This window comes from Carassius gibelio, chromosome A23 (assembly GCF_023724105.1).
Source record: "Carassius gibelio isolate Cgi1373 ecotype wild population from Czech Republic chromosome A23, carGib1.2-hapl.c, whole genome shotgun sequence".
NCBI classification, from domain to species: Eukaryota; Metazoa; Chordata; class Actinopteri; order Cypriniformes; family Cyprinidae; genus Carassius; species Carassius gibelio.
The window spans coordinates 9,913,040-9,937,937 of NC_068393.1; the positions used below are offsets into that span (position 1 = coordinate 9,913,040).

General features: G+C 38.3%; 3 protein-coding genes across 9 annotated transcripts in view; 1 reads left to right on the plus strand and 2 right to left on the minus strand.

Moving 5' to 3' along the window:
- LOC127944646 (laminin subunit alpha-5-like) overlaps nt 1-643 on the plus strand; it is a 64,193-nt gene extending 63,550 nt beyond the window's left edge. Inside the window, exon 80 of the mRNA XM_052540735.1 lies at nt 46-643. Within this exon, the coding sequence (XP_052396695.1) occupies nt 46-194 (149 nt within the window). The 3' untranslated portion in view covers nt 195-643. The remainder of the gene's footprint in view (nt 1-45) is intronic.
- Nucleotides 556-6,946, minus strand: LOC127944647 (proteasomal ubiquitin receptor ADRM1). 4 transcript variants are annotated; one of them, XM_052540739.1, is made up of 11 exons: nt 6,889-6,946; nt 3,656-3,713; nt 2,988-3,205; nt 2,787-2,903; nt 2,540-2,663; nt 2,196-2,279; nt 1,989-2,061; nt 1,640-1,899; nt 1,395-1,552; nt 1,044-1,146; nt 556-889 (listed from the first exon to the last, which is right to left on the minus strand). In XM_052540739.1, exons 3-11 carry the CDS (start codon nt 3,195-3,197, stop codon nt 786-788), a joined length of 1,233 nt encoding a protein of 410 aa, XP_052396699.1. In that variant the 5' UTR covers nt 3,198-3,205; nt 3,656-3,713; nt 6,889-6,946; the 3' UTR covers nt 556-785. The 4 variants fall into 4 exon arrangements, with proteins under 4 accessions (XP_052396699.1, XP_052396696.1, XP_052396697.1 ...); XM_052540736.1 differs by having other exon boundaries at nt 2,196-2,282; XM_052540737.1 differs by having other exon boundaries at nt 2,196-2,282; nt 2,988-3,202; nt 6,889-6,906.
- Nucleotides 6,947-11,540: 4,594 nt separating this feature from the next.
- LOC127944792 (oxysterol-binding protein-related protein 2) lies at nt 11,541-23,651 on the minus strand. Of its 4 annotated transcripts, none has more exons than XM_052541056.1 (14): nt 23,523-23,651; nt 18,680-18,821; nt 17,525-17,648; nt 17,261-17,336; nt 16,763-16,897; nt 16,548-16,645; nt 16,184-16,366; nt 15,898-16,005; nt 15,713-15,802; nt 14,850-14,976; nt 13,901-14,023; nt 13,472-13,595; nt 13,281-13,371; nt 11,541-13,202 (listed from the first exon to the last, which is right to left on the minus strand). In XM_052541056.1, the coding sequence occupies exons 2-14, from the start codon at nt 18,714-18,716 to the stop codon at nt 13,100-13,102; spliced, it is 1,419 nt and encodes a 472-aa protein (XP_052397016.1). In that variant the 5' UTR covers nt 18,717-18,821; nt 23,523-23,651; the 3' UTR covers nt 11,541-13,099. The 4 variants fall into 4 exon arrangements, with proteins under 4 accessions (XP_052397016.1, XP_052397015.1, XP_052397014.1 ...); XM_052541055.1 differs by lacking the exon at nt 23,523-23,651 and adding an exon at nt 18,945-19,429; XM_052541054.1 differs by having other exon boundaries at nt 11,541-13,371.
- Nucleotides 23,652-24,898: the final 1,247 nt, after the last annotated feature.

The window sequence follows — 24,898 nt, forward strand, 5'->3', positions numbered from 1 at the left end:
ATGATGATCAGTGTTGACATAAGCCTGCTGTCCTCTGGTGTGCAGATTCTGTAGCGGTGCCAGGTCTCCCACCCACTGTCCTCTCTTTCCACGGATGTGTGAGGGAAACCGTCCTGAACCACAGGCCTGTCATGCTGTCCAAACCTGTGTCAGTGTCTGGATCTGTGGGGACTCAGGGCTGCCCTGCACTATAGACCACACTCACACTATCAAATCAGCAGGTGGTGGGTTTGCTTAGCATTTAAACTAAACCAGTATTTAGCTTCACTTTCATGACATCTGTTAATGTAACTTTATTAAAAAGCACTGCAAGTGATGAGACACTACTGGTAACCTAATGTTGAGAACTGCAGGGACCAGAGGAATACAGGGATGGATTGGCACTGGGTTCATATAGTTTTAGCTTTAATTAATACATTTCATTGATACGATCATGATCAAATGGGTTTTATGGGTGTATTTAGTTGTATTAAAACACTGGAGGGCAATTAAATGTGAATTTCCTTGTGCCATAGTGATTCATTGTGTATTATATAAAATCACTCGAGATGAAAATATTTTTGTCACTTTTTATATTTTGTCAGATATCCTCAGCTGTATTTTTATTTGGCAATAAACATTTATTTTATGTTGCATGGCACAAGATGGAATTACAGAGTTGAATGTTTAATAGTGTAGCTTTGGACATAGAAAACACATCTGTGAATCAATGAGTGAGTACAAGCAGACGACCCAGACGAACACGAGACACACTTCAGAGAGATGATTGTGTTCAGAAGGTTGTTCTAATCCAAGCTCATGTCCTCGTCGTCATCTTTCTTGTCTTTGGGATCGCCGTCATCTGTCTTGCCATCACTGCCCTCCATGGCCTTAGCAAACGCCTCCACATCTAAACACCACGACAGAGCAAATGAGTGCTTGTGGGTACAGAACTAGTTATACTTGAAATAGTTAATACAAGTGATGAAAACTTCAACTTAAGAAATGCATATAAATTTGAATTCAGATGGTATGTTGATTGATGGCCGTGCTGCACATCTCACCTCCTTTATTAGCTGCGTCCACTGCTTCAGAGGGGAGACCAAACTGATTCATGAGAGGACCGAGCTGACCCGAGGCCAGAGCACTGCTGAACATACTCATCGCCTGCACAGACACAGACGCACGGCCTGTTTACATCAAAGCAGGCTCTCAACAAGCCCAAGGCAAATATTTAAGGCGATAACAATGAGGACTGGAACCATACATTTTAATATTAACTTTGGTGAATCCCATTAGATTAAGTTTGAAGCACAACATAATCATACCCAGAATTTGAACACAATATGGTTATCATCAATAACACTATACTGGGACAGCCCTTCATCTCAGTGCATTACGAGCATGAGTGTGACCTGCTGAAACTGTGGAGAGGTCAGTGTGTTCTGGATCTCTTCGGCGCTCTGCGGGAGCGACTCTCCTGACGGCAGGTACGGCAGCAGTCTCTGCTGCACCTCAGGGTTAGCCAGAATAGGAGCCATGACATCAGGGGTCAACACACTCGCCAAGTCCACTGCAGAAGAGCAATGGACAACATATTAGAGGATGAGAAAAGTGGGTGAAAATCAAATAAAAGGGACATCAGTTATCAGAGTCTCACCTCCTGGCCCCTCTGCGGCCATGGCAGGCACATTCATGGTGGCCAGGATGCTCTGGAGGTCACTCAGCTGGATGGGCTGCGTGCTGGAGGGGGGTCCCGCAGGCACAGAGGGAGTCTGGGCAGCAGGGGTGGTGGGGGTCACTGTGGGCGAGCCGGTGGAGGTGGCAGCAGGAGTCACAGGTGTGGTGGGTGCCTGGGTGGAGCTGAGCCGGGCGGCCGATCCAGAGGAGGGAGTGGCTGCTGCTGATGGGCTCCGAGAGCTGTGCGTGCAGGAGAGGGATTATAAATTAAATCAAGATGTGTGAAAACAACATAAAAAGACGAAGCATGGAGAAATTAAAAGACTTGCCTCGAGGTTGAGCTGCTGGTAGCAGCACCTCCGCTGCCCAACAGACCGGCCAGACCTGGACCAGCCAGAGCGCCTGAAAAAATACATTAAAATTAAACCGTACATACGTGTGTATTATATATATATATATATATATATATATATATATATATATATATATATATATATATATATATATATATATAAATAACTAATACTAAAACTCACCAAGTCCTCCCAGTCCTGTTGGTCCAATCAGCTGCATGAGTTGGTTGTGACTCATATTACCCAGGAGGCTTTGCAGACCACCTTCTCCTTAAAGAAATGTGCATAAAAACAGGATGATGGAAACATAACTAGTAAACGCATTCAGCATTCTGAGCAGATTCTGATCAGCCTGCACACATTTGATTGGCTATGATGCGCAACATTTCACAAACTAACTGGATATGTAAGAATAAAAAAAGATTGTGGACACAAAACATGTATGAATGTATAAAAGCTCTCAAGTGGTCAAAACTGCACATGTGGGTCTTGGGTCAGGCCCAAAGGGAGACGCATGTTTCACTCACCACCAAGAGCAGAGAGTTCGTGGCCTCCTCCTCCTCCGCTGCCCAGGGCGCCTGGGATGGGCGGGTTGTTGATGTACTCATTGACTTTGCGACAGTACTCCTCATCTTTATCTGTTTTCGGCTCCTTTAGAGAGATGGAGCAGCGAGCACAAATAAGACTCCAGCTGATCAGGTCTCACAATCAGGCGTGCATCATTTCATTATATTCTGACAAAGCAAAGCAAAATCGCTGCAATCTTTTACTCACCTGCATCCAAAAGAAGAGCCTTTTAGAGCCGGCCTTGAACTTCAGCACATACACGCGTCCTGTAGTGCACTGGTTCACCCGCTTGAACTCACAGTCATCCGGGAATATTATCAGATCCTAAAACACAAAATCAACAATCAAGACTTCAATATATCCACATAAACCATCCTCAGTTGCGTGCTAACAGTAAAAAGTCCTCACATCCTCCACATTTCCAGAGGTCCTGTCCTTCCAGCAGAAGTGGATGAGCGAGTCGTCTGTCTGCTGGACGTAGACCATGCCTTTGCGCTTGTCCGGGGTCACTGTGCTGCCCTTCAGGGTCATCTTACCGGCCCTGAACTCCACCAGATATTTACTGGACGAGCTGCGGGAGCCAGACACCAGACTGGGGAACAGAGCTCCAGACGACATCCTCACTGCTGGACAGACCACACAAACAGAGAAAACACACAACATCATCTCAAGAGATCTCTGAATTCATATAAAACAGGTTTATCAAAGAGCTCAGTGCTCATCTTTACCACACAGCTGAAAAACAACATGAAGCTTAAAGATGTGAGTTACAGTTACTCAGCAAGATTTAACAGCACTCCAGCTGGCTTCAGAAGACACCAACTGGCTTGTATTTGTACAAATATACGTTTACATATTATCTTCAGCTATAGTATAGTACTACAATTACCACAGATTCACCGCCAGGTTGAAAATGTAACCTTATTTACATTGTTTGATTCATTAAATTAGCATTAGCTGCCCTTTAAACAGCTCAAGCTCAACAGTGACTGCGCATTTTGTTTCCTAGAAGCATTTAAACGTATCTCGCCGCTATAAATCCGACAACAGCATGCTGTAACAAAAGCGCATCATACCGGTGGATACGTGTAGTCTTTCGTGGGGTTTGCAGCAGCAGATATGAGGCTGAAGAGCTGCAGACCCATAGACATATAAATAACTAGACGCCTCATTGGTCGCTCTGAGCCGTTGCTGCGATACGTCAACGCGTCCGCCATGTTAGTGAGGGCAAGACTGCCTTAAAAATACATGGAGGTAAACGGGGAGCTGCGGTTTTTTCTGAATAAAAACACGATAACGTTCACATTTATCAACCGATTTCAGGTTTGTGATATATGTGCTGTCAAAAACTTTGCCTCCAGTTATTAAGTTAGGTTTGGAAAATTATTAATTTTCGTAAGGAATTGTGAAAGCTCACATTTGTCTCACTTGTTGATTTCGTTGATTATTTTCGGTTTAAAATTCTAATGTTAATTTAGTATAACTGTGACATATGCATGTAATTTAATTTGAACATACATAAAATGAAATGTAGTTGTTTTATTGCTTTCTCTGTGTTCAATGCCAACATTTTTCTTACTTTTTTTCTCTCTTTCGTGGCTCAGATCAGAACACAGCTCATTCCCTTTGAAATTCTGTGATAAAATCTAAGTAATACATCTTTAAACACTAGTAATTTACTATTGTTGAGAAAATGTAATAAAACAAGTAAATACAAATCAAAAAGTGACACTATAGCCTACAGATGAACTCCACAACAAATAACAACACATGTAACTGATAAAGCTATGGTTCCAGTGAAGATGAAAATATGCACTGATACAGTGCACAGTAGAAAAGTGATATGTTATATTAAAAAGTACATGTAGTTCAACTTAAAGTAAAGTGAATAATATGAAAAGCGAGTACAATGCTACAATAACACATTCGAAATAATAGATTTATAATAGTATAAAATTATTTGTATAATATAAATAATACCATAATAAATAACTTAACAACAATAGGTTAACAATAGCAAGAAGAATATGTAATATCAAGGGTGGAATAATACAGAATAGACAAAAATGAAGAATAAATGTATAGTTAATTAAAGAGTAAAATAAAAAAAAATTGAAATGTAATTTTAAAATACTATTTGTTTAATAATTATTAATCAAATTAAGACATAATACAAAAAAATTGTGGACATGAGTTCCAAATTGTGTTTAATTAATGAGCTCCTTAAGTATAATATATACATGTATAATATATATATATATATATATGTGTGTGTGTGTGTGTATGTATATGTTCTATAATTAACATTACACACACTCATGCAGAAAACACACATTTTGAAACAGTGATTTATTTTTCCATGTATGTTAACACATATGAATGTTTGGGTGTGAGGTTTACCTTGTACCACAAAATCTCAAAGTATAGTTATGTTTATCACAGACCAGAATATGAGATGCTCCCCTCAAAAACTTGATATTAATCAAAATTAATAATAATTATAACAACATCACAATGGATTTATCATGCTATTGCAGCTGGATTCACTATGAGTTCCTGTGTTTTTCATTTCTAGTCTATTAACATCATGTAGTTTTTGTGTAAAGACGCACGCAGAACATGATCAGCATTAAACAGCCTGTGCAAAGCTTTTTAAATGTAGTCTATAGTATTAGAATATGAGCTGGGTCGTTGTGTCGATTCATTCAGGGCTGCTCTGAGTTTAGTACAAACACAACACTAGTCTAGGGAGGTATAGTCTTGTCTCTTGGAAATGCAGAGAACAGCTTTCCTCAGCTTTCCTTAAGGCTGTCCTTGTCCTGTTTGCAAATGGCTAAAAGGGAAGAAAAAATAATACATAGAATCAGTTCACAGTTTTATGAAAAGCAATGAAATCCTTATAATCAAGTGATGATAAACTTAATCAGTATCACTTTTGAATAACGGTCCATTAGTTAACATTAGTTAACTACTTTAGTTAACATGATCTAAGCCAGAACAATCCTTCTACAGCATTTATTAATCTTAGTTGATGTTCAATTCAACATTTACTAATGCATTATTTAAATCAAAAGTTGTGCTAACAATGAAAAACTGTATTTTCATTAACTAACATGAACAAAGATTAATAAATACAGTAATATTTAACCTCCTCCCCTCCGGGAGCCGTTTCAGGAGCCTGTGGACAAGGACCGCAAGATTCAGGAACAGCTTTTTCCCTAAAGCTGTCTCCTTGCTGAACTCTGCCCTCTGACACCCCTCAACACCCCCCACACCACACATAGACTCCTCCCCCTCTTCAACACTCTGATTTATTTATTTTTTCACAACAAGCAAAAAACAGTAACTTGTTATTACTTGCACTACTGCCTGTTCATCCAGGAACACTGTATAATCCATTTGCACACTGAAATATTTTCTATGCACTTTACTGTCCATTGCAATACTGTAAATTATGTTCATAGTTCTGCCTATAGTGTACATACACTTTTACATAGCCCATCTGTATAGTATGTTCATAGTTCACCTATCTATATATCGTGCTTATAGTATTTAATATCTATATTATGTCCATAATACTTACCTGTATAGTTATTGTACATATTATAGACCTTTATTCTGTACTTACTGCTTATTGCACTTCTGGTTAGATGCTAACTGCATTTCGTTGCCTTGTACCTACATGTGCAGTGACAATAAAATTGAATCTAATCTAATCTAATAAATGTATTGTTCATTGTTTTTTCATGTTCATTAATGTATTAACTAACATTAACTAAATGACCATTATTCTAAAGTGTAACCACTTAATCTTTGTAAATAAGTAACGGTAGTGAAATTAAAGAGAGAAGCTTTAGCTCCATCATTAATCTAGACAGTCAAAGGGCTCACTCTGTATATTGTGCTCATAACACCATTTCGTTTATTATATAAACGGCAATATAAGTTAAAACGTAATAAGAATTCATTTAAACTTTGAATTCTTATAAAGTATCAGCTTTCTCTGCTAACTACGCTAGCGATATTATTAATCGTCTGACACTTGTGGTTAATTAAGCTGTCAACATAATGTAAAAATGACCAAAAAACATCGAGAAAGAACAGCTAAGTCTTACCTGTGAAAGATAACACCCCGAGATCTGTTTTTATTATCGTGTGACGGTTTGTAGGTGTCCAATCTGTCGATGAGTCAGGTATGTTTTCTTCTGTCCTGATGTGAGAGTTATGAGAGTTGCCCGCTCCAATATGGCGGCGACGTTGACGTGCGGTCGAGCGGCCAATGAGGCGTCTAGCTATTTATATGTCTATGTGCAGACCGACTGGCAAACAAGTGGCACGAGACTTCCTGTATCCTGTCAGCCGTTTTCCTATTGGTCACGTACGTGCGTAAGGAAGTATCTGATTGGCTGAATGAAATGTCATTCTAAGCATTGCAGCAACTGCAGTGTCATGCAGTGCAGACAGAGCGCTGCACTCAGCTATTGATTACTGCATGATATTTACATCGAATAACCATTTGTAGCACTTTCATTTAAAGGGTTATAATGCAGGTCAAGTTTATTTGCACAAAAACGTAGTATGAATGAGTTTTAAGATTGAGAACAAATTTAAACACGAATCTCAAACCTCCACTAAACAAAAATATATTTTATTCCTTTTTTTTTTTTAATCAAACTTAAGCCTCATTCACATCATGACACACAAACCTAACAAATACACAGATTTACTCTATTGCCTAGAGATAAGTGAGATTACAGTTTTTAAGGGTGCAGATACAGTAATACAAAATTGCAGGAAACTTTATTTTCATTAGGCTACATTACTGTAGATTGGATCTCACAGAGGATGAAAAGCATTATAAAACGAACAGTAATAATTGAATATAAACACTAAATACTGATTGAGCTGATTTTTGATGGTGCTGTCCTCCAGAGGGCCAAACATGATACACTGTGTTTAGGGTCCCAAAGACACACAATATTTTTAACTAATTCATAATTGTAGTAATTTAAAAATACATCATATGTTCATGCAAATTTGTTTAATTTTAACTGGTTTGTACTTCATAAAAGCATATTAATATCAAATGACGTCATAAACCTACACTGAAGATTCTTATAAACTGATTACTGTAAAATCCCAGTATTTGTTTGGAGTTTGTCAGCGACAAATTCATTATGAGTGCCACTGTTTCCTGCCACTTAAATAAAAATATGAGCAGGCTAGCAAAAGCAGGTTAGAGATATTTAGCCTAATACAATATAATGAACCACAAAGTTTTTTACACACTACTGATAACCAGGTAGTAGTGCAGAATTCCTGCTTTTAAAAGGAAAGAAACAGACAGATTTAATCAACGTAATTTATTTTATTTTAAAATAATCATGTGCAAACTAAAATTTCAATTAGTAGAATTAATTCTCACCAGAATGGCATCCCTTTTAACTCTGTTCAAAAATGAAGTATAACTCATCTCACAGAGAAAATACCTTATTTATTTATTTATTTATTTATTCATTTAGCAGACGCTTTTATCCAAAGCGACTTACAGATGAAGACAGTGGAAGCAATCAAAAACAACAAAAAGAGCAATGATATATAAGTGCTATAACAAGTCTCAGTTAGGTTACTCGTAGCATGGGATTTTAACTAATATAATAAATAAAAAGAAAACATAGAATAAAAAAATAAAAGAATAGAGCAAGCTATTTAGAGGTCTTTACACATACACACACACACATACATATACAATTGCATAATAAATGAAAAGAAAATAGAATACAAAAAGATTAGAAAGGTAGTTAGATTTTTTAAAGAATAGAATTAGAATAGTGAGTGTTAAAGTTAGAGGGTCAAATAAAGATGGAAGAGGGTTTTAAGCCGATTCTTGAAGATGGCTAAGGAAGGACTCAGCTATTCGGATTGAGTTGGGGAGTTCATTCCACCAGAAGGGAACATTTAATTTAAAAGTCTGTAAAAGTGACTTTGTGCTTCTTGGGATGGCACAATCAAGCGACGTTCACTTGCAGAATGCAAGCTTCTAGAGGAACATAAGTCTGAAGTAACAAATTTAGGTAAAGGTGTGCAGAGCCAGTGGTAGTTTTGTAGGCAAACATCAATGCCTTGAATTTTATGCGAGCAGCTATTGGAAGCCAGTGCAAATTGATAAACAGAGGTGTGACTTGTATTCTTTTTGGCTCATTAAAAATTAATCTTGCTGCCGTGTTCTGAATTAATTGTAAAGGTTTGATAGAATTGGCTAGAAGACCTGCCAAGAGGGCATTGCAATAGTCCAGCCTGGACAGAACAAGAGCTTGAACAAGGAGTTGTTCAGCATGTTCCGAAAGAAAGGGCTTGATCTTCTTTATGTTGAATAAAGCAAATCTTCAGGATCGGACAGTTTTAGCAATGTGGTCTGAGAAAGTCAGCTGATCATCAATCATAACTCCAAGGCTTCTAGCTGTTTTTGAAGGAGTTATGGTTGATGTGCCTAACTTGATGCTGAAATTGTGATGGAACGATGGGTTTGCTGGAATCACAAGCAGTTCTGTCTTGGCAAGGTTGAGTTGAAGGTGATGGTCCATCATCCAGGAAGAAATGTCAGTTAGACGAGCTGAGATGCGAATAGCTACCGTTGGATCATCAGGATGGAATGAGAGGTAGAGTTGAGTGTCATCTGCATAGCAGTGGTATGAAAAGCCATGTTTCTGAATGACAGAACCTAATGATGCCATGTAGACAGAGAAGAGAAGTGGTCCAATAACCAGAGGTGGGTAGAGTAACCAAAAACTTTACTCAAGTAAAAGTAAAAGTAATTCTAGAAATATTTACTCAAGTAAAAGTAAAAGTGCTAGTCTTGAATAGCTACTTGAGTAAGAGTAAAAGAGTATCGGATAAAAAATCTACTCAAGTAGTTAGTTACTAGTTACTTTGGGTCATATATACGGAGCCTATTTTTATTTAGATATATAGATAAAATGTATGTAATGTATGTGTGTGTGTATAAATGTATATATTTCATCAGCCTTTACTCCAGTTTATGTAATTTATTATAAAACCCTGTCTGTTTACTTAAGTAACAAATATAGGTGTCATGCCATAATATATTTTTAATATGACTGACTTTATATTAAATGTGAATTTAACATTGAAAGTTAATGTGATATAAATATTGCTACTAATCTTTCATTGTTCAGAAAGAGAGCAAATAACATTTACATTATCAAAGATCATTTTCACTGAATGTCTAGATTTCAATCACTCTGAGAAACTCCCATTAAAATCACTGAAACTGCTGTTATCACTGTGAAATCAATATCTTAATTATAGATTCGTACACACATCTGCACTTTGTTGTTTCTGACGAGAGAATTCGCCAGAAAGAGGTATTCAGTCAGTGAGCGAGTGAAGGAAGCGCCGGCATTTCAGCGATGACTCATCGGAACACCTCTGATTGGCCATTGAATTCAAAAGCTCAACAGAATCGTGTGTGATTGGTTATAATGCGCAGCGCTGTAAAAACGCGTCTGTCTCTGGCTCAGCGCCAGCAAGCGATCACAGATCTGAATTTAGCAGCTGATATGACTTGTTGAACGTACTCGCACCGGTGTGATTGTATTAAAATTAATAAAATCTTAATCGGCTATTTTTTTGTCTTTTGGAAGCTGCATTCAACTTGACTCCTCTCTGTTATAAGCCACACACGTAGGCCTACAAAAAACTAATGGCGCAGTGGTATCGTGTACTGTAATCGATTGTAGCCCAAGTTATTACCTGTTAAACAGTAGACAGCACACGCGGTGTTCATCTAATAAGGATCTCCATCGCAAGCAAATAATAGCCTTTGTAGATTTGCTTTCAATTCAGTGCAGTTCCATAGCCACGTTTTCAACGCTGCTGATGATCTTAAACGTTACAACTCTGAGTGAACCGCTTCAGACGCTCAACGCGTGCGGCAGGGAACTGAACAAATCATTCAAACTGATTCATGAACCAATTCACTCGTTTGCCAATTGGTTTGATCAAGCCTTTGAACAGAATTGACTCAAAAGAATGAATCATTCGCGAATGGGCATCGCTCATTTCCCAGAGAAAAGTAGACGGCGTGTTTGGAATAAACTGAAGCATTTATAACATTTATTGCTTTAAGATAAAGCAACGAGAGGGGCGTCGGCCACAGTAACGAAGTAAAAGTACAGATTTTTCCCAAAAAATTTACTCAAGTAAGAGTATAAAGTACCCATCTTTAAATATACTCCGAAAAGTATTAGTTACCCCGAAAAATTACTCAAGTAAATGTAACGAAGTAAATGTAACTCGTTACTACCCACCTCTGCCAATAACTGAGCCCTGAGGCACACCAGTAGTTAGATGTTGAGACTTGGACACCTCACCTCTCCAAGATACTTTGAAGGACCTATCTGATAGGTAAGACTCAAACCATTGAAGTGTTGTTCCCGAGATGCCTTTCACTAGTAGCGTTGATAGGAGGATCTGGTGGTTAACCGTGTCAAAAGCAGTGGACAGATGAAGCAGGATAAGTACTGAAGATTTGGATTCTGCTCTTGCCAGTCTTAGAGCTTCAACAACTGAGAGCAAGGCCGTCTCAGTTTAATGTCCACTTCTGAAGCCAGATTGGTTGCTGTCAAGGAGATTGTTTTGTGTGAGAAATGTAGAGACTTGTTTGAACACAGCTCGTTCAAGTGTTTTTGCAATAAAAGGAAGAAGGGAAACTGGTCTGTAGTTCTCTAAAAGAGATGGGTTGAGGTTGGGTTTCTTAAATCTAAATTGATAAAAAAAAGATAAAAAAATAAAATATTATAAAATAAGGAGCTATGTGCTTATGATTGCTAGAAATCTATGTGCAACAGCATACAGATATTCATACACTGAAAATATGACATCCATTGAAGAGGAACGCGTAGTCATTTCACTCACACAATAAACTGACACAAAGCCACATTAAATAAAATCTAGTTTAATTGTGGAATATTAGTTTTATAACGCTATCTTTCAAATAATCAAATGTACATTTAATGAAGGAACAGATACAATACAGGATGCAAAACAAGTAGTGTACTGAATGTGATGCTTGTATCGAATATATTTTGACATTGTTGACGTTTAGTACTCAGACGAAGGGAACAATGGTTAGGAAATTAAATAAAATGTCTAACATATCAAACAACTCTTAAAACACCTTTAAGTGCCAAACAAACAGCTCAAGATGAAGTACTAGTGACTCACAGATGTGTTCAAAGTCAGGCACTGTGGGAAACAAAAGACGTTTGTGTACTTGAGAAGAGCAACAATGGTTGCACGGGTGTGTGTTCACACTCATTTGACCTGCACACTTCAGATCATCTCTATATGAAAATAATCACTTATGATGAATGAGTATATGAGTAGGTTTACAATACTTTTCATGGCATCTACAGGCAGGAAATATTCTCTCAAACATTTACACTTACATAAGCTGCCATTCTGTACGTTCATTATTCTGTGGGGTTCGAGCAGTCCGATGGGTTGCATAGATTGTGTCAGTTTCTCAAATACACAGTGTACATGTCTATGTTTGAGAACGGTGATAACAGATGCAAATGCTGATGGATAAAACAACCCAAGACAACCTACTTTTCATAAAGCAAATTCAGTGACAAGTGCATGAGGAACAATTTAGTATGACACCAATACGAAAATGTGCATTTACAGTATGTCAACAAAGCCTTATTAAACAACAGATTAATGTCGGTACAATCAGCCTATTTTACATCCAATGAGTCTCTGCGGAAGCCACGAGGTGAAAGGAAAAAGAAAAACATCTCTGAGGCCATTTTTAAAATGCACGATAAGGCTATTTTACGTAAAGCTTAATCTGAAAATCCAAAAGACAAAATATTGTGCCAATTAAAACAAAATCTATGGCTTTTTACATTAACTGCCACAAGCGCACACACATCTACACGCAACCGCAGTTCATTATTAACATTCATCACCATTCACTAAACATTATGACATTCTGTTGTTATTTAATTAACGCTTGATCAACTTCACGCTCAAACATCTGGAATTAGATTTTTATATGTTAAACGCCTACTGTACATGGAAAACGGCCAGAGCACTTCAGTGTCACATTTTATTGGTTACATATCTACATCTTTATCAAGCTCCAGCATCACTGACACTGAACAAACTGGAGCTCTGCTGAGGGGTTTGTACGTTCAAAGGCAGAAAAAAATCAGATTGGGTCTCCTGCTGCTGTTTTGATCCTTTCCTCCATTGAGAAAACCCAAAGGGCTGATGGGAAGTGAAAGGAGATGCTTCCAAAGGACAAAAGCACAATCATAAACAAGTGCTGGAAATGGAGGCAGCTCAATATTAATGTAAGCATAAGTGCTATCGTTTTCGGTTTGGACGCGATGTGGTGCATCGTGTAGAGGGTTTGTGAAGATGGAGAGAGGGAGAGAGAGAGGGAGGGAGGAAGTGACAAAACTTCTGCCCTTTGAACTTGCGCCTCCTCATCAGTAGATATCAGGACAGTCTGTGTATTTCCTCTCAAAGTAGCCGCCAGTGTACAGCCAGTCCTGTGATCCTGTATATGGATTTGTGCCTAACTGAAACCACCTAAACACAGTAGGAGAGGTTAAAAATACTGCATAAACAAAAGCACACACACACCTACACACACACACACACACTAACCTAGTCGACCACTCATCAGCATCTTTGGCCCGCTCTTTTCGAGCTGCTCTCTGCTTCTCTTCCAGTCTCTCCTTTTCTCTGCTGGCTTCATCTGCACAGAGATGGTCAATGAAATCAAATGTTATTCTCTAGCATGTGTGAACAGCAGGGGGCGCTGTAGGGCTGTTTTAGGGCTCTAATAACTTGATTACCAATATTGCCGTTCTCCATGGCTCTGATGTCAGGCCGCAGGCGGCAGTCTGTTGGTGCCAGCACTCCTTCCATGCCAGGCTCCAGCTCATTCAGCGTCAAGGCAAAATTAGTGAAGTTATACATCTAGAAGTGAAGAGAAGGGGTTGAAAATCAGGTAGACCACTGTTACCACACTACCGTTTAACAGTTAGGTGTCAGCCAAACTTTTGTGCTTTAAGAAATTAATACTTTTATTCAGTAGGGGTGTGTTAAATTGATCGAAAGCAACAAAAGATATTCGTAATGTCTCAGAAGATTTTAATGTTTTTTTTACGTTCCTTTCACTTTTGAATGGTAATGTATCTCCACTTAAGAAATGATCAGTTTAAGAGTTGGTTTTGTGCATTCAGGTTACCGCACATGAACACAACAGTGATCAGAGTGTGTACCTCTGCTGAATGCGGCGGTCTCGATGATATTCTCCATAATAATGTGCTACCAGGAATCACTGCCACAGTCTCCTGTACTTCAGGCATTTCATCCGCATCCTCGTTGACGGCTTCTGGCTCCTCCTGTTGGTGCAAGAACATAAGCTTAAACAATCAGAACAATAACCTTCAGTCATTCTTGTTATTTACACAATAATCCAGAAAAAGCATAAACTCACGACAAGATAACAAATCAGGGTGCATCTCCATTCTATCTATTGTTATATCATTTAAAAATGTTCTTTCTGAGAAATGTTTGGCTTGAAAAGCGAGCTTGCGTTTTCTTTGTTTAAAAAAAATGTCACTTGGTTACCTAGTCTCTTCTGCAAAACACAAAAGAAAGGATTTTGAAAAATGTTTGGAGCCAAAGCGTTTGGGTGGATTCGCTTCTATCCTGTGAACAAATACACCGAGACATTTCTCAAAATATCTTCTTTTATGTTCCACAGGAGATGAATTGTCAACGAAGCTCCCACACTGAGAGACGTGAAGTCTGTTCAATATAGCAGTACACTGGGAGTGTTGTCATGTAATGGGACACGTGTTTAAATAATCAAATGAACAGACAAAAGCCTGAACATAAGCAAAGGTCTAAGGCATGAGGAGTATTTTAACACACCTGCTCTCTCTACACCTACACACATCTCTTCTGTACATGCATCTATTTAGAGCACACACCAATACAAACAGTTCAGTTACCCTAAAACAACAGTCCATGAATCACTACAGACAGTCTAAGAGTACACCTCTTAATGATACCAGTCTCCATCTCTGTCTGTGTTACCTGAACGCCAACAAAGCTTTGGTTTCGTTTGAAAAAGACAAATAGTTCAGTTAATGGAAACAATAGCAGTCAGGGAAAGCAGCAGCATGAGTGTTCAACTATTATCTTTGCTATCATCTTCCGCACCTGTTTCTGTTTTCTAGTGTCCGTCGTTCCTCTCTTGTCGAGCTTCCGATGGGCCTCGTACACCTGCGGGTCGACGCTCCACATACACTCGGTCCATTTCCCATAGATCACACAGCACTTCTTCTTACTGCACGTGACACACAGAGGAAAGAACAGAAAACACGTGTTCATTCAATAAAGAGAGTAAACCCACTGAAACGCTGGCATGCTAGTTATTAGCTAGCAAGCTTATTTCACAAGCTAACATTTACATAAAAAGAGATATGCATTCACCAGTAAGTGGACGGATCATCGGTTCATAAGGTTTTCAGGATCTAGGGACATAAACTCTCTGTAGCTCTTTTGAGTCACATTTTATCCATTCTGCTTACTTCTAGCTGACTGTATTATTGATGTGTTGAAAATAATTCTGATCGCCCCCATGCTTTTGATGCCATCATGATGTATATTTATCATTCATTCACTGTAATGTAGTTACACTAAATATTGACTAGTCTTTGGCTAACAGAGGATAGTTTGAGCTAAAGCAAATTTTGGTTAATATTGTAAAGAAATGACTCTCACATGTATTACATTGGTCAGTGTTGTTGTATTTTCTTTGTATCTTCTATGTGTATCTCTATGCATCTCAGGGTTTTACCCTGGAAGTCTAGTAAACCAAAAAAGAAAAAAAAAAATCAAACGATTCATTTATAAAAAGGTACATTGAACAGGTCACTTCATTTGACTAAATGAATAACGCTTTTCATTGCATTTCTATATTAAAAATGTTTGCTCTTTTATATAATGCTTTATACATGCTGCAATCCAAGACGACTGATAGAATCATTTTCTCTTTTAAATCAGGGGAGTCAGGATCTCACCTCTTGTCCTGGATGTAACCTTCAACTCTGTGCAGCTCCTTTCCAAACATCCCGCAGGGTTTAAAGTTCAGCACACACTTCTCTCCAGTACTAACCAATCACACATCACATTAATCATTCAAACAGGTCCACGTCAATTCACAACAGAGTAGATGGCTCATAAAAACTGAACAGTCCGGCTCTACCTGTGGTTGACGATTTCTACGGTGCCATACTGTTCAATCCACAGTTTACCAAGAATTATATTGTGTACACAGCAGAAAGGGTTCGTCCATGTGTACGCCTCTTTATGCCTGTGAGGATAAACACACACACACACACACACACACACATGAGCAGGCAGTTACTCAGCAACCCATACCACTGACTCAAAGGAAAATCTCATAAATCAATAAACCTTTTCATGAACACTAAACACATATCAGTGTATGTCTCTGTACATGTGTGTGCACATGAAGATGGCACGCTCACTTGTGAAGCTCTAGCGTGATGGTCCCTTTAGGCTCCGCCTCCACACTTTTGCCCCAGAACTTGAGTTTGGGGTAGATGGAGCCGTGGAACACGAAGTCTCCCGTCAGACTCTCAGTGTGAAACGCACTGACTGGAGGATGGTGACTCACCTGCTCCGAGATCAGTCGGAAACCCTGATCCTCTCTGAGAACAGAAGCCAACAAGAGAGGAGGAAGGAAGCATTTAGGGGAAGGAGAAGTAGAGTTACATAAATGACAGACACCAGTTTCCCTCCAGAGCGATGTGGATCTAACCCACATTTAACAACATCCTCAAATCTGATCGGCGTAGCTTGTTATTAAACTCTCTGCTCATGTGCCTTTACCGTGTGAGTTCATAGGTTTCGCCTAAAAGCGGGTTGAAAGGTTTTCCAGTTCTATCCCACTGAGATGCTACTGCAGACACAGCGAAGGCAGCTACCGTCTTAAAAAAAAAACACAGAAAAACATGCAGCATTAAAAATTGCTTTGTAATACTAATAAACCGCAAAGCACATACTAGCCTCAAAAATCTTCCTTTAAGAGCAGTGTGTGGTCTCACCTGCATCCTCTCTATAGAGTCGGACTGGGAGCAGGCTTTCTGGATGAGGTATGTGTGCTCCATATACTCGGAGATTCTCTGTAGAAAGCTCAGGGGCTCATTGAACACAATGGGCATGGTGATCTTGGACAGCTCCTAGAGAACAGCACCAGCACCAAACATCACTACAACTTCATGAGTTTGCATTTTCATTTGCACTTTAGAACTTCAGAATTCTGTACGACAGACAGTGTTCAGACATGTTCTTTAAGGGGCCCTGACACAGAAAAAAAAACAGCTGGATGAGGTGCAAATGAAAATAGAATGTCTTGAGTTACGGTTTTAAATGAAAATTAAACAGTAAGCTTGACATCATCTTCAGCGAGTACTTTCGAGGGTTTACGTCACCCTCTCTGAGAAGTTAATATTTTGAAAGTAAATCACTGCAATATTCCAAAAAAAAAAATATATAAGATGACTAAAACTTACTGCTTAAATTATTATCTTTTTTATCCTTACCAGTCCAATACATTTCTTGAGAATGCTCCATACGCTAAAATCACTCCTGGAGAACATGGGGGCGGGAAGAGACGACCTAAGAGGGCAGAAGAATGACTTCCCGCTCATAAACATACACAAACATCTCTCAAGTGTACCAACATGTAGAACTATGCAGATGAACTATAAAGATGAGAAGAACAAAAAGGCTCTAGAGAAACAAAAGAGAGGGAGAGCGATTAAAGGGCAGAGACAAAGAGCAGGAGCGCTGGAATCTGGCTCTACCTGTGCTTCTTAATTCCGTTCTCCTGAGGAACCGCTCCATTGTTCTTCTGAGCGCCGACATACACTACAGCATCTTTAAAACTGGCCTCTGATGTGCCTTCACACGACTCGTCTGAATCCAAGCCTGGACACACAAGCACGTCTCATTTACAAAGACAGTTGGACGCACGTCTGCAAGCAAAGGAGTTTTGAAATAGGGCTAGGATACAGAAAAAGCATACTGCTTAAATGAATGTCCAAAATAAATAAAAACAAACATTTTTTAATATTATCGACAAAATAAAATTACATCAAATTAGGGCTGCACAATTAATCAAAATAATTAACTGATTTTTTATTAACATTTTGCATATACAAACAGATGCAGAAAACCTTTTTTTTTTCCTAAATTGAGCAACCCCTGATAAATATAAATTGGCTAACAGCTGATGTAGTCATTGATCATAATTTTTTTTTTTTTTTACAAATGCAGAAGACCTCATCAGTGGCGGGCACTTTTTAATAACATGGTGTAAAATCCAGCTCCTTCACATTTTGTACCATCTGATATGAGAGATAGCAGGCTTCAGGAGCCCAGCACAATGGCCTACCAAAGTCTGTATTGCCTTGTTTACTTATTCATCATGCGATTTTCATCTAATTTCACCTCAGCAATGACAGAAGCCATCAGACCATCTGAACACAGCACCACATAATTGAAGCCATCAACAGACGGTGGTAAGCGGACACCAGAACAGCACGCTGTGTTGCATGAACACACAAGACTGAAGGCCAAAATCAACAGAGGCCAAAACACTCACAATAGGGGACAAATGAGACCGTCCTCAGAAAACACAGCTGTTTAATGCTGCTGTGTGTGAACTCGGATGGTGCTGAGAGAATGGCAATGGTTTCATGACGAGCTTGTGTCACAGAGGTGACGTTATAAACAACTTCTGATCACGAATCTAGCAGTTAACCTCTTTTAGGATTTAATATTTGGTACCTTTTTGACTCAAACCACTACAATAATGTGCACAATGTCTGTGATTACGATGCTAAACAGTTGCAAAAAAGCAGTGAGAATAGACAAAGATGGACACTTAATTAAATACCTAAACTACTGATTATTTTTTTGTAGCAGCTCTACCATCACGTGCCATGAAAATGTCTCACCTGTGACGGCATCATAGAACTCATCTTCATTGTTCATTGTAGAGAATGGGCTGCCAACACGGGGTCTCTAAAACATGGTCTCTCTTTGCCTTTTCTTGTCTCTAGAGACCTGTTAAAACAACCACGTCCAAAACAGAGACACCTGTGGAGAGACAAGTAGTCAAAAACCAGATTCACAAACAAGAAAACAACCCAATTGTGCACCTTAGAGTCCATTTAAATGGAAAAAAAATGGACTGAAGAAGACAAAAATCCCATCATTCACCTGTTCCTCCAATGATCTTAGAGTCTGAATTTCAGCACCCATTCATCCGTCATGTTTGACTGAAACTAGCCGGCCACTCTTGGAACGAGAGGTGGAGCCAGTGTGGGTCTCCTCCCACGGGCTTGTACGCAGGAACACATTTGATTTAGAACTGAACTTTAGACTGGCTAGTACTTCCAAAGCGTGTAACCTGACAAACAGACCTTTACTGTGACACATACGGGACAGCCTTATCTCAGTCTAGACCAGACCGGAGGGAAGGCTTCAAGCATGGTTAAAGTCTATTAGCCAGCTACACAACTATGTAGATAATGCAAGTTAATTAAAGAAAGCTTGCTGAATGTCTTTCCCGGGCTGTTCTGCTATTAATGCTCAAAGAATTCCCAGAGCACAAATTACTGGAGAGCAATTAGCAGTTTTATTACAGCCCCAGGACAACTCTGAAGTCTTTAAGTAATGTGAAAACTGAGAAGCAAAGAGAAATCAATCAGTACTTCACTGCTGCACTTCTTACGTCAACCAGCCAAGCTGCAATATTAGGAAATACTTTTGAAAGCACTACCATGACAAATCAATAGGGTTTGCCAAGAACGGGCCACTATTACTGCAGCTCATAATTAGGGTTAGCGCTCCGTTACCCTGGCATTGATTGTGAATGACATCTCAAATTATGCATCTTCTGGGAAGACGTGTGCTTTATTAATCTTGCAAGCAATCTGACGGATAAAAAACTAACCACCAAAATTGTACAATATACTGGTGAATCAGACTAATTAACATAAGTTGTATGTCACTGAAGTAATTGTTCCAAAATCTACTAGCAACTGATCGGTCAATATTAAAACGTTTCAGTGAATTCTGAATAAATGGTCGCAAATAAAACGGAAACATCATGGTCATTGTTCAGCATACGTTTTAAACGGCTATTTAAAAGCGTCTCAACCACTTTGCAAGGCCTGATTGGTTTCTGATGACCCGAATCACTAAATGCTTGTTTTCAATTGGGAATGGTTTTTCTCAGTGCAGGTCAAGGTTATTTAGGAGTCTTGTGACAGACGACTTGTGAGTAAATCAGAAAGTAGGAAATGAGTAACTCCAGCGCGGAAGACAACTTTCAGCTGTCTGTCACAGTCAGACCAACTCTTAACATTAACTGCTTTTCAAAAAAAATATGCAGAAAGTCAGGTTTCAAAGAAGAAAAGAGATGTACTGGTGTGGGATGTTATCTTAAAGGGATAGTGCAACTAAAAAAATAAATTCTGTCTAGACTGACATTTACTCACCCTTATGTTGTTCCAAACATGTATGACTTTCTTACTTCTATTTAACACAATAGGAACCTTTTTCCATATACAACTTTATTTGGTGACAAGCATTACACAGCATAAATGAATTCTAAACACAACTATTTATTTGTATCCTATAGAGTTTTTCCAGTGGTTGATTGTTCTGGGTAAGAAGAAAAAAATGTGTGCCTGTATCTGCAAATATAGGAGAAATTCTGAATAATTTACTGGACTTGTGTACTATACAATTCAGATGACAGCTGTGTGTGACAAAAATACTGAAAAGGTTTTTCACTGATAATTATCGCCTCTCGAGTTGTTAACCGTGGTGAACAGATTACAGAGTTGAGATTGTGAGATAGAGTGGAAAGGGAAATAGATCAGACTTTTGTGTTCCAATAAAGAGAGGAAGTCAGTCGTGCTTTGAATAACACAAGAATGAGCAAAAAAAATACAGAAATTAGGTGAATCTCATTAAATACATATAAGAATCAACATCAAAATAACCAAAGGGTCAACAGGAGACACCATCAGTGCTCTGAAATCAGACGACGGACAAAGCGAGAGATGCTATTGCCCAAGGTTTTCAACAGAATCTGATATCTGTGATGCACTTTCACCTACATGGGAAAACAAGTGTTCTGCAATCAGTTGAAATGTTAAAATAACAGGAACGTCTCAGCCGTCCTCTGAGACACAGTGTTGTGCTAGAGTAATGATCTCTGATCTGTTCCCGGGAGCAATGGGAACGCAATCAGAGGTGCTGTGGGAACCGATAATAACGCACAATATCTGCGTGAAAAATAAAGACTCAGGTGCAGCTGCGGTAATGAGAAGCCTGGGTCTTACGAGATCCAGCGTCCAGGTCCTGTCGCATTTGAGCAGAGTCCGGTTTGGCTGAACCAGGGGATAAAAAATTAAGTTTGGGAAACGAAGGGTTGACAGAATCTATTTGATGTGATTTTTGCCCAAAATGAGGCTCAGGCAGAATCAGCAGGCACCTTTCTGGGGGTAAATCTGCCGAATTTATTTTGCATTCATTTGATTTGATGTATTTGAATAGATTGTCATGGTAAAAAAATAAAAATTTAAAAAATGAAAAAGAAAAAAGTGGCTTAAATACTTAAAGATATAGTTAACCCAAAAATCTTAATTTGCTCAATTTTCTTTCCCTCAGGGCATCTTAGATGTAGATAGAAGATATAGAAACAGATCTGGAGATATGTAATATTACAGTGGAACAACTGCAGTGAATGCTATAAACAGTTGAGAGTATAAACATCTGATAAAAACATCAATATAATCCACACTCCACCAGTCCATCAATGAAGTACTTCTGAAGTCAAAAGCTGCGTGTTCGTAATAAAAATATGAGTCTAAAAACTAGACACGCACCAATTGACCGCAAAGTACCACAACCTTTTATTTGCTTTGAAAAGAGGTAGATTTTTGTTTGTATATGCTGTCAATTATATTTCTCAGAAAATCTGAATCTGCAAAAATTGTTTCGGCAGTCACACTTACAAAAACTTTTTAAAAACTGAATCGGCCAAGAAAGTTGCAATTGCTGCAACTCTACTAAAAATACAACTAAAATGCGAGTCCTCTGTCCATAATATTGCTTTCTCAATTGAAAAAGTCTTCCTGTTTGAATCAGGAGAGAAATATGCACAGATCAAGTCTCATTTACAAGCTAAAACAGTTTTAAACAAATATGTTGGTGGATTTTGATGTAAGAGGATAACAGAGGATGGACTTTCTCACTGGAGAATGCAATATTATAGATTATGGAGTAGTATGTTGTCCAGAAGTTAGAGTTAAAACACCTCAATGATGCATTTGTTCGTTACAAACAGAGAGCTGTTCTCTTCACAAGGCATTAGCTGATGGACTGTGGTGTGGATAACCCGTGGATTATTGTGAATGATGTTTGGACTCCATTCACTCCATTCACAAGTGACGTAATGATTCATCTCTCCGCATTTGTTCCGATAAAGAAACTAACTCATCTACATTTCGGATGGCATGAGAGGGAGTACATTTTCAACAAATTTTCATAAAGCCATAAAAACAATTAAGAGTTGGGCATTTCCAAATCTGTGACAATTTTGTGTTATTTTTCCAAGTCAATGCGGTGTTGGGAATCTCCATGTGTACATAACACAAGACAGTGACAGCTTGATTTACTCTGCAGAATGTGTCCTGATACTCATCTACAGTATACCTGTCTACAGACTTGCCCCAAGCTACACACAATGCAACACCTCAAGCAATAACTGTTCAGCGGTCCACGTGGCAGACCCGGTTTACAATACTATCCCATTTAACCACCAGAAATGGACTGACATGACTTTTATAGGCTACACAGACATGACATTAGTTTTATCAGATATAAACACAGTTTCTGCAATTTAAAGCCTTGGAGCTTATATGAGTCAACATGACACAATGCAAATAAGGCAAGCACTAATACACAAGCCCCATTGAAAATAAAAATATATCCCCTGGCCAGAACCCGGTTAAGTTGATTCTGACCGTTTTGCTACAACCTTACGTTTGGATTGACTTACAGAAAATGAAAAATTCTTGCAGTAAAGAAAGTCCTGGTAACTTCTGTCTCAGTCATGTACTGAGCAAGATGTTTCAAATGCGTATCATGCCGGTGTATAAAGGCCCAGGGAATAAGATGGGCTTGTTCATGTAGATGCAAAATCACTGAATATACTTGAGAAAAAAAAAAAAAAAAACACAGATGAAAACATCTGAAAGCACAGCCTTTAAAAAAAAACGTCTGTTTACTTTTAATAGGAAGCTGACAGCTGAGCAGCCCTTAAACTCAACACGACCTCTAAAGCTCATACTGTACATCAAAAGACAAGATTTTCTGGATACGTTTTGTCTATTTGTTTGATTTTATTATCAAACGTGAATAGCTGCGCAGAAAAATATAAAAACAAAAACAAAATATTCAGCACTCTCGCGCTCATAAATCTGAGCTGTGTCCAAAAACCTGGTGAACTGTCTAACCGGACTACTATTTTGTGAATTTCTGATTCACTCACTTGGTTTCGCCAGTGATCCCTCATTAGTGTTGTACATGTAAACAGCTCCCAGGTTAAGAGGCACAGAGCCTGTGAACAGATGCTAACGGGCTAACGCTCGGCAGCTGAACTCACACACTCACTTAGCAACGGAGCCAGAGCTTTTCTTCCGCTGGAAAGCGTTGCATTAATCCTCTAGATACTGGCAGGAATGAGTCCAAAAACCTAGTTTTAAATAAGAAAATCGTTACCTGTGATGCTGGCTGGATTTCGCTTCTCTTGGGCAGGGATGCTGCTGCTGCTGCTGCAGAAGGGCTGACACACAGCCGGAAGAGACCGAGACGGGCGTTATGATTGACTTGTGTCTTGGCCAATTATAGTGCAGGGATTTCGTCGCCTGACGGGTTACGTCATCGTAAGACCAATTTTTTTCTTTTTTTTTTTTTTTTCTTTTTTTAAATCAATGTTCAAACATCAAGAGTGCACATATAATAATACAACCATCAACATAAAAATGGGTAAATAATAACAACAAAAAATTAAGTAGAAACAAACCACAACACCAAGAGAACAGAAAAAAATTATAAAACTTAAGACTTACATGTCATTGAAGTTAAGAAAAGAGTTATAGAAAGATAAAGTTTTCAGGCCTTTTAGTTCTTGGACAGTATTATAAAATATTACAAAATTATAAAAACAATAAGACAATATTACAACATTATAAAAACACAGAAAAGAAGTAAAGAGTTTGTGTATTTGCATCTGTGGATGTGACATTTAGCAAGAAGCAAAATTGGATTCACTACATAAAACTGTTTCTTTTTAGATTGTTATACTCAATAAAACCCAATACTATGCCCTTCCAAAACAGAATACATTGATTATAAATTTTACTCCTAATGAAACTTACAACATCTTGCTAAAATGTCTTTGTAAGTGGACAGTTTCAAAAGAGATGAAACACAGTTTCAACAGAGCAATCACAAAATGAGCAACTAGAGGAAATATCACTTTTTAATTTTTTTCATGTAATGCTTTGCAGGATAGAACTTATGATTTATTTTGTAGGAAATCTCCTTTACTTTGATAGTTAGTAAATAAGTATGAGCAACCATCATTTTTTTCCAGCAGATGTTACCCACTATATTATTCCAATAGTCACAGCTGGCAGAATAATAATATTCTGCTAAAATAATGAGCAAACTATATTATTATTTTTGCATGATGCAGCAAAAAAGTATCAACCAAATTAAGACTAAGGAAGGATACCTCTCAGTAAAACAACAACACCTGATGGGATAGACCCCATAACTATGGAAATCTTTCTTGGAGAGACAGGAAATTGAAAGTGATCTAAAAATTGTTTATATAAAATATTAACCACTGAGAGTTTTTTAACTGACTGATCAAGCAAGACCATTTGTATTGTAGTTGCACAATGTGTTTATGATGCAGCATTTGCTCACTTCAACTTAGTAACATTTACTTTAATATGACCAAATATGGGACACAATAAATAAATATGTTTCATATATAATAGATGCATACACAGTTTTATTATTTGATTTATTTTAATTAATTTAAAATTATTGTTACAAAATGGACCAGAGTCAGTTTCTGTTTTCCA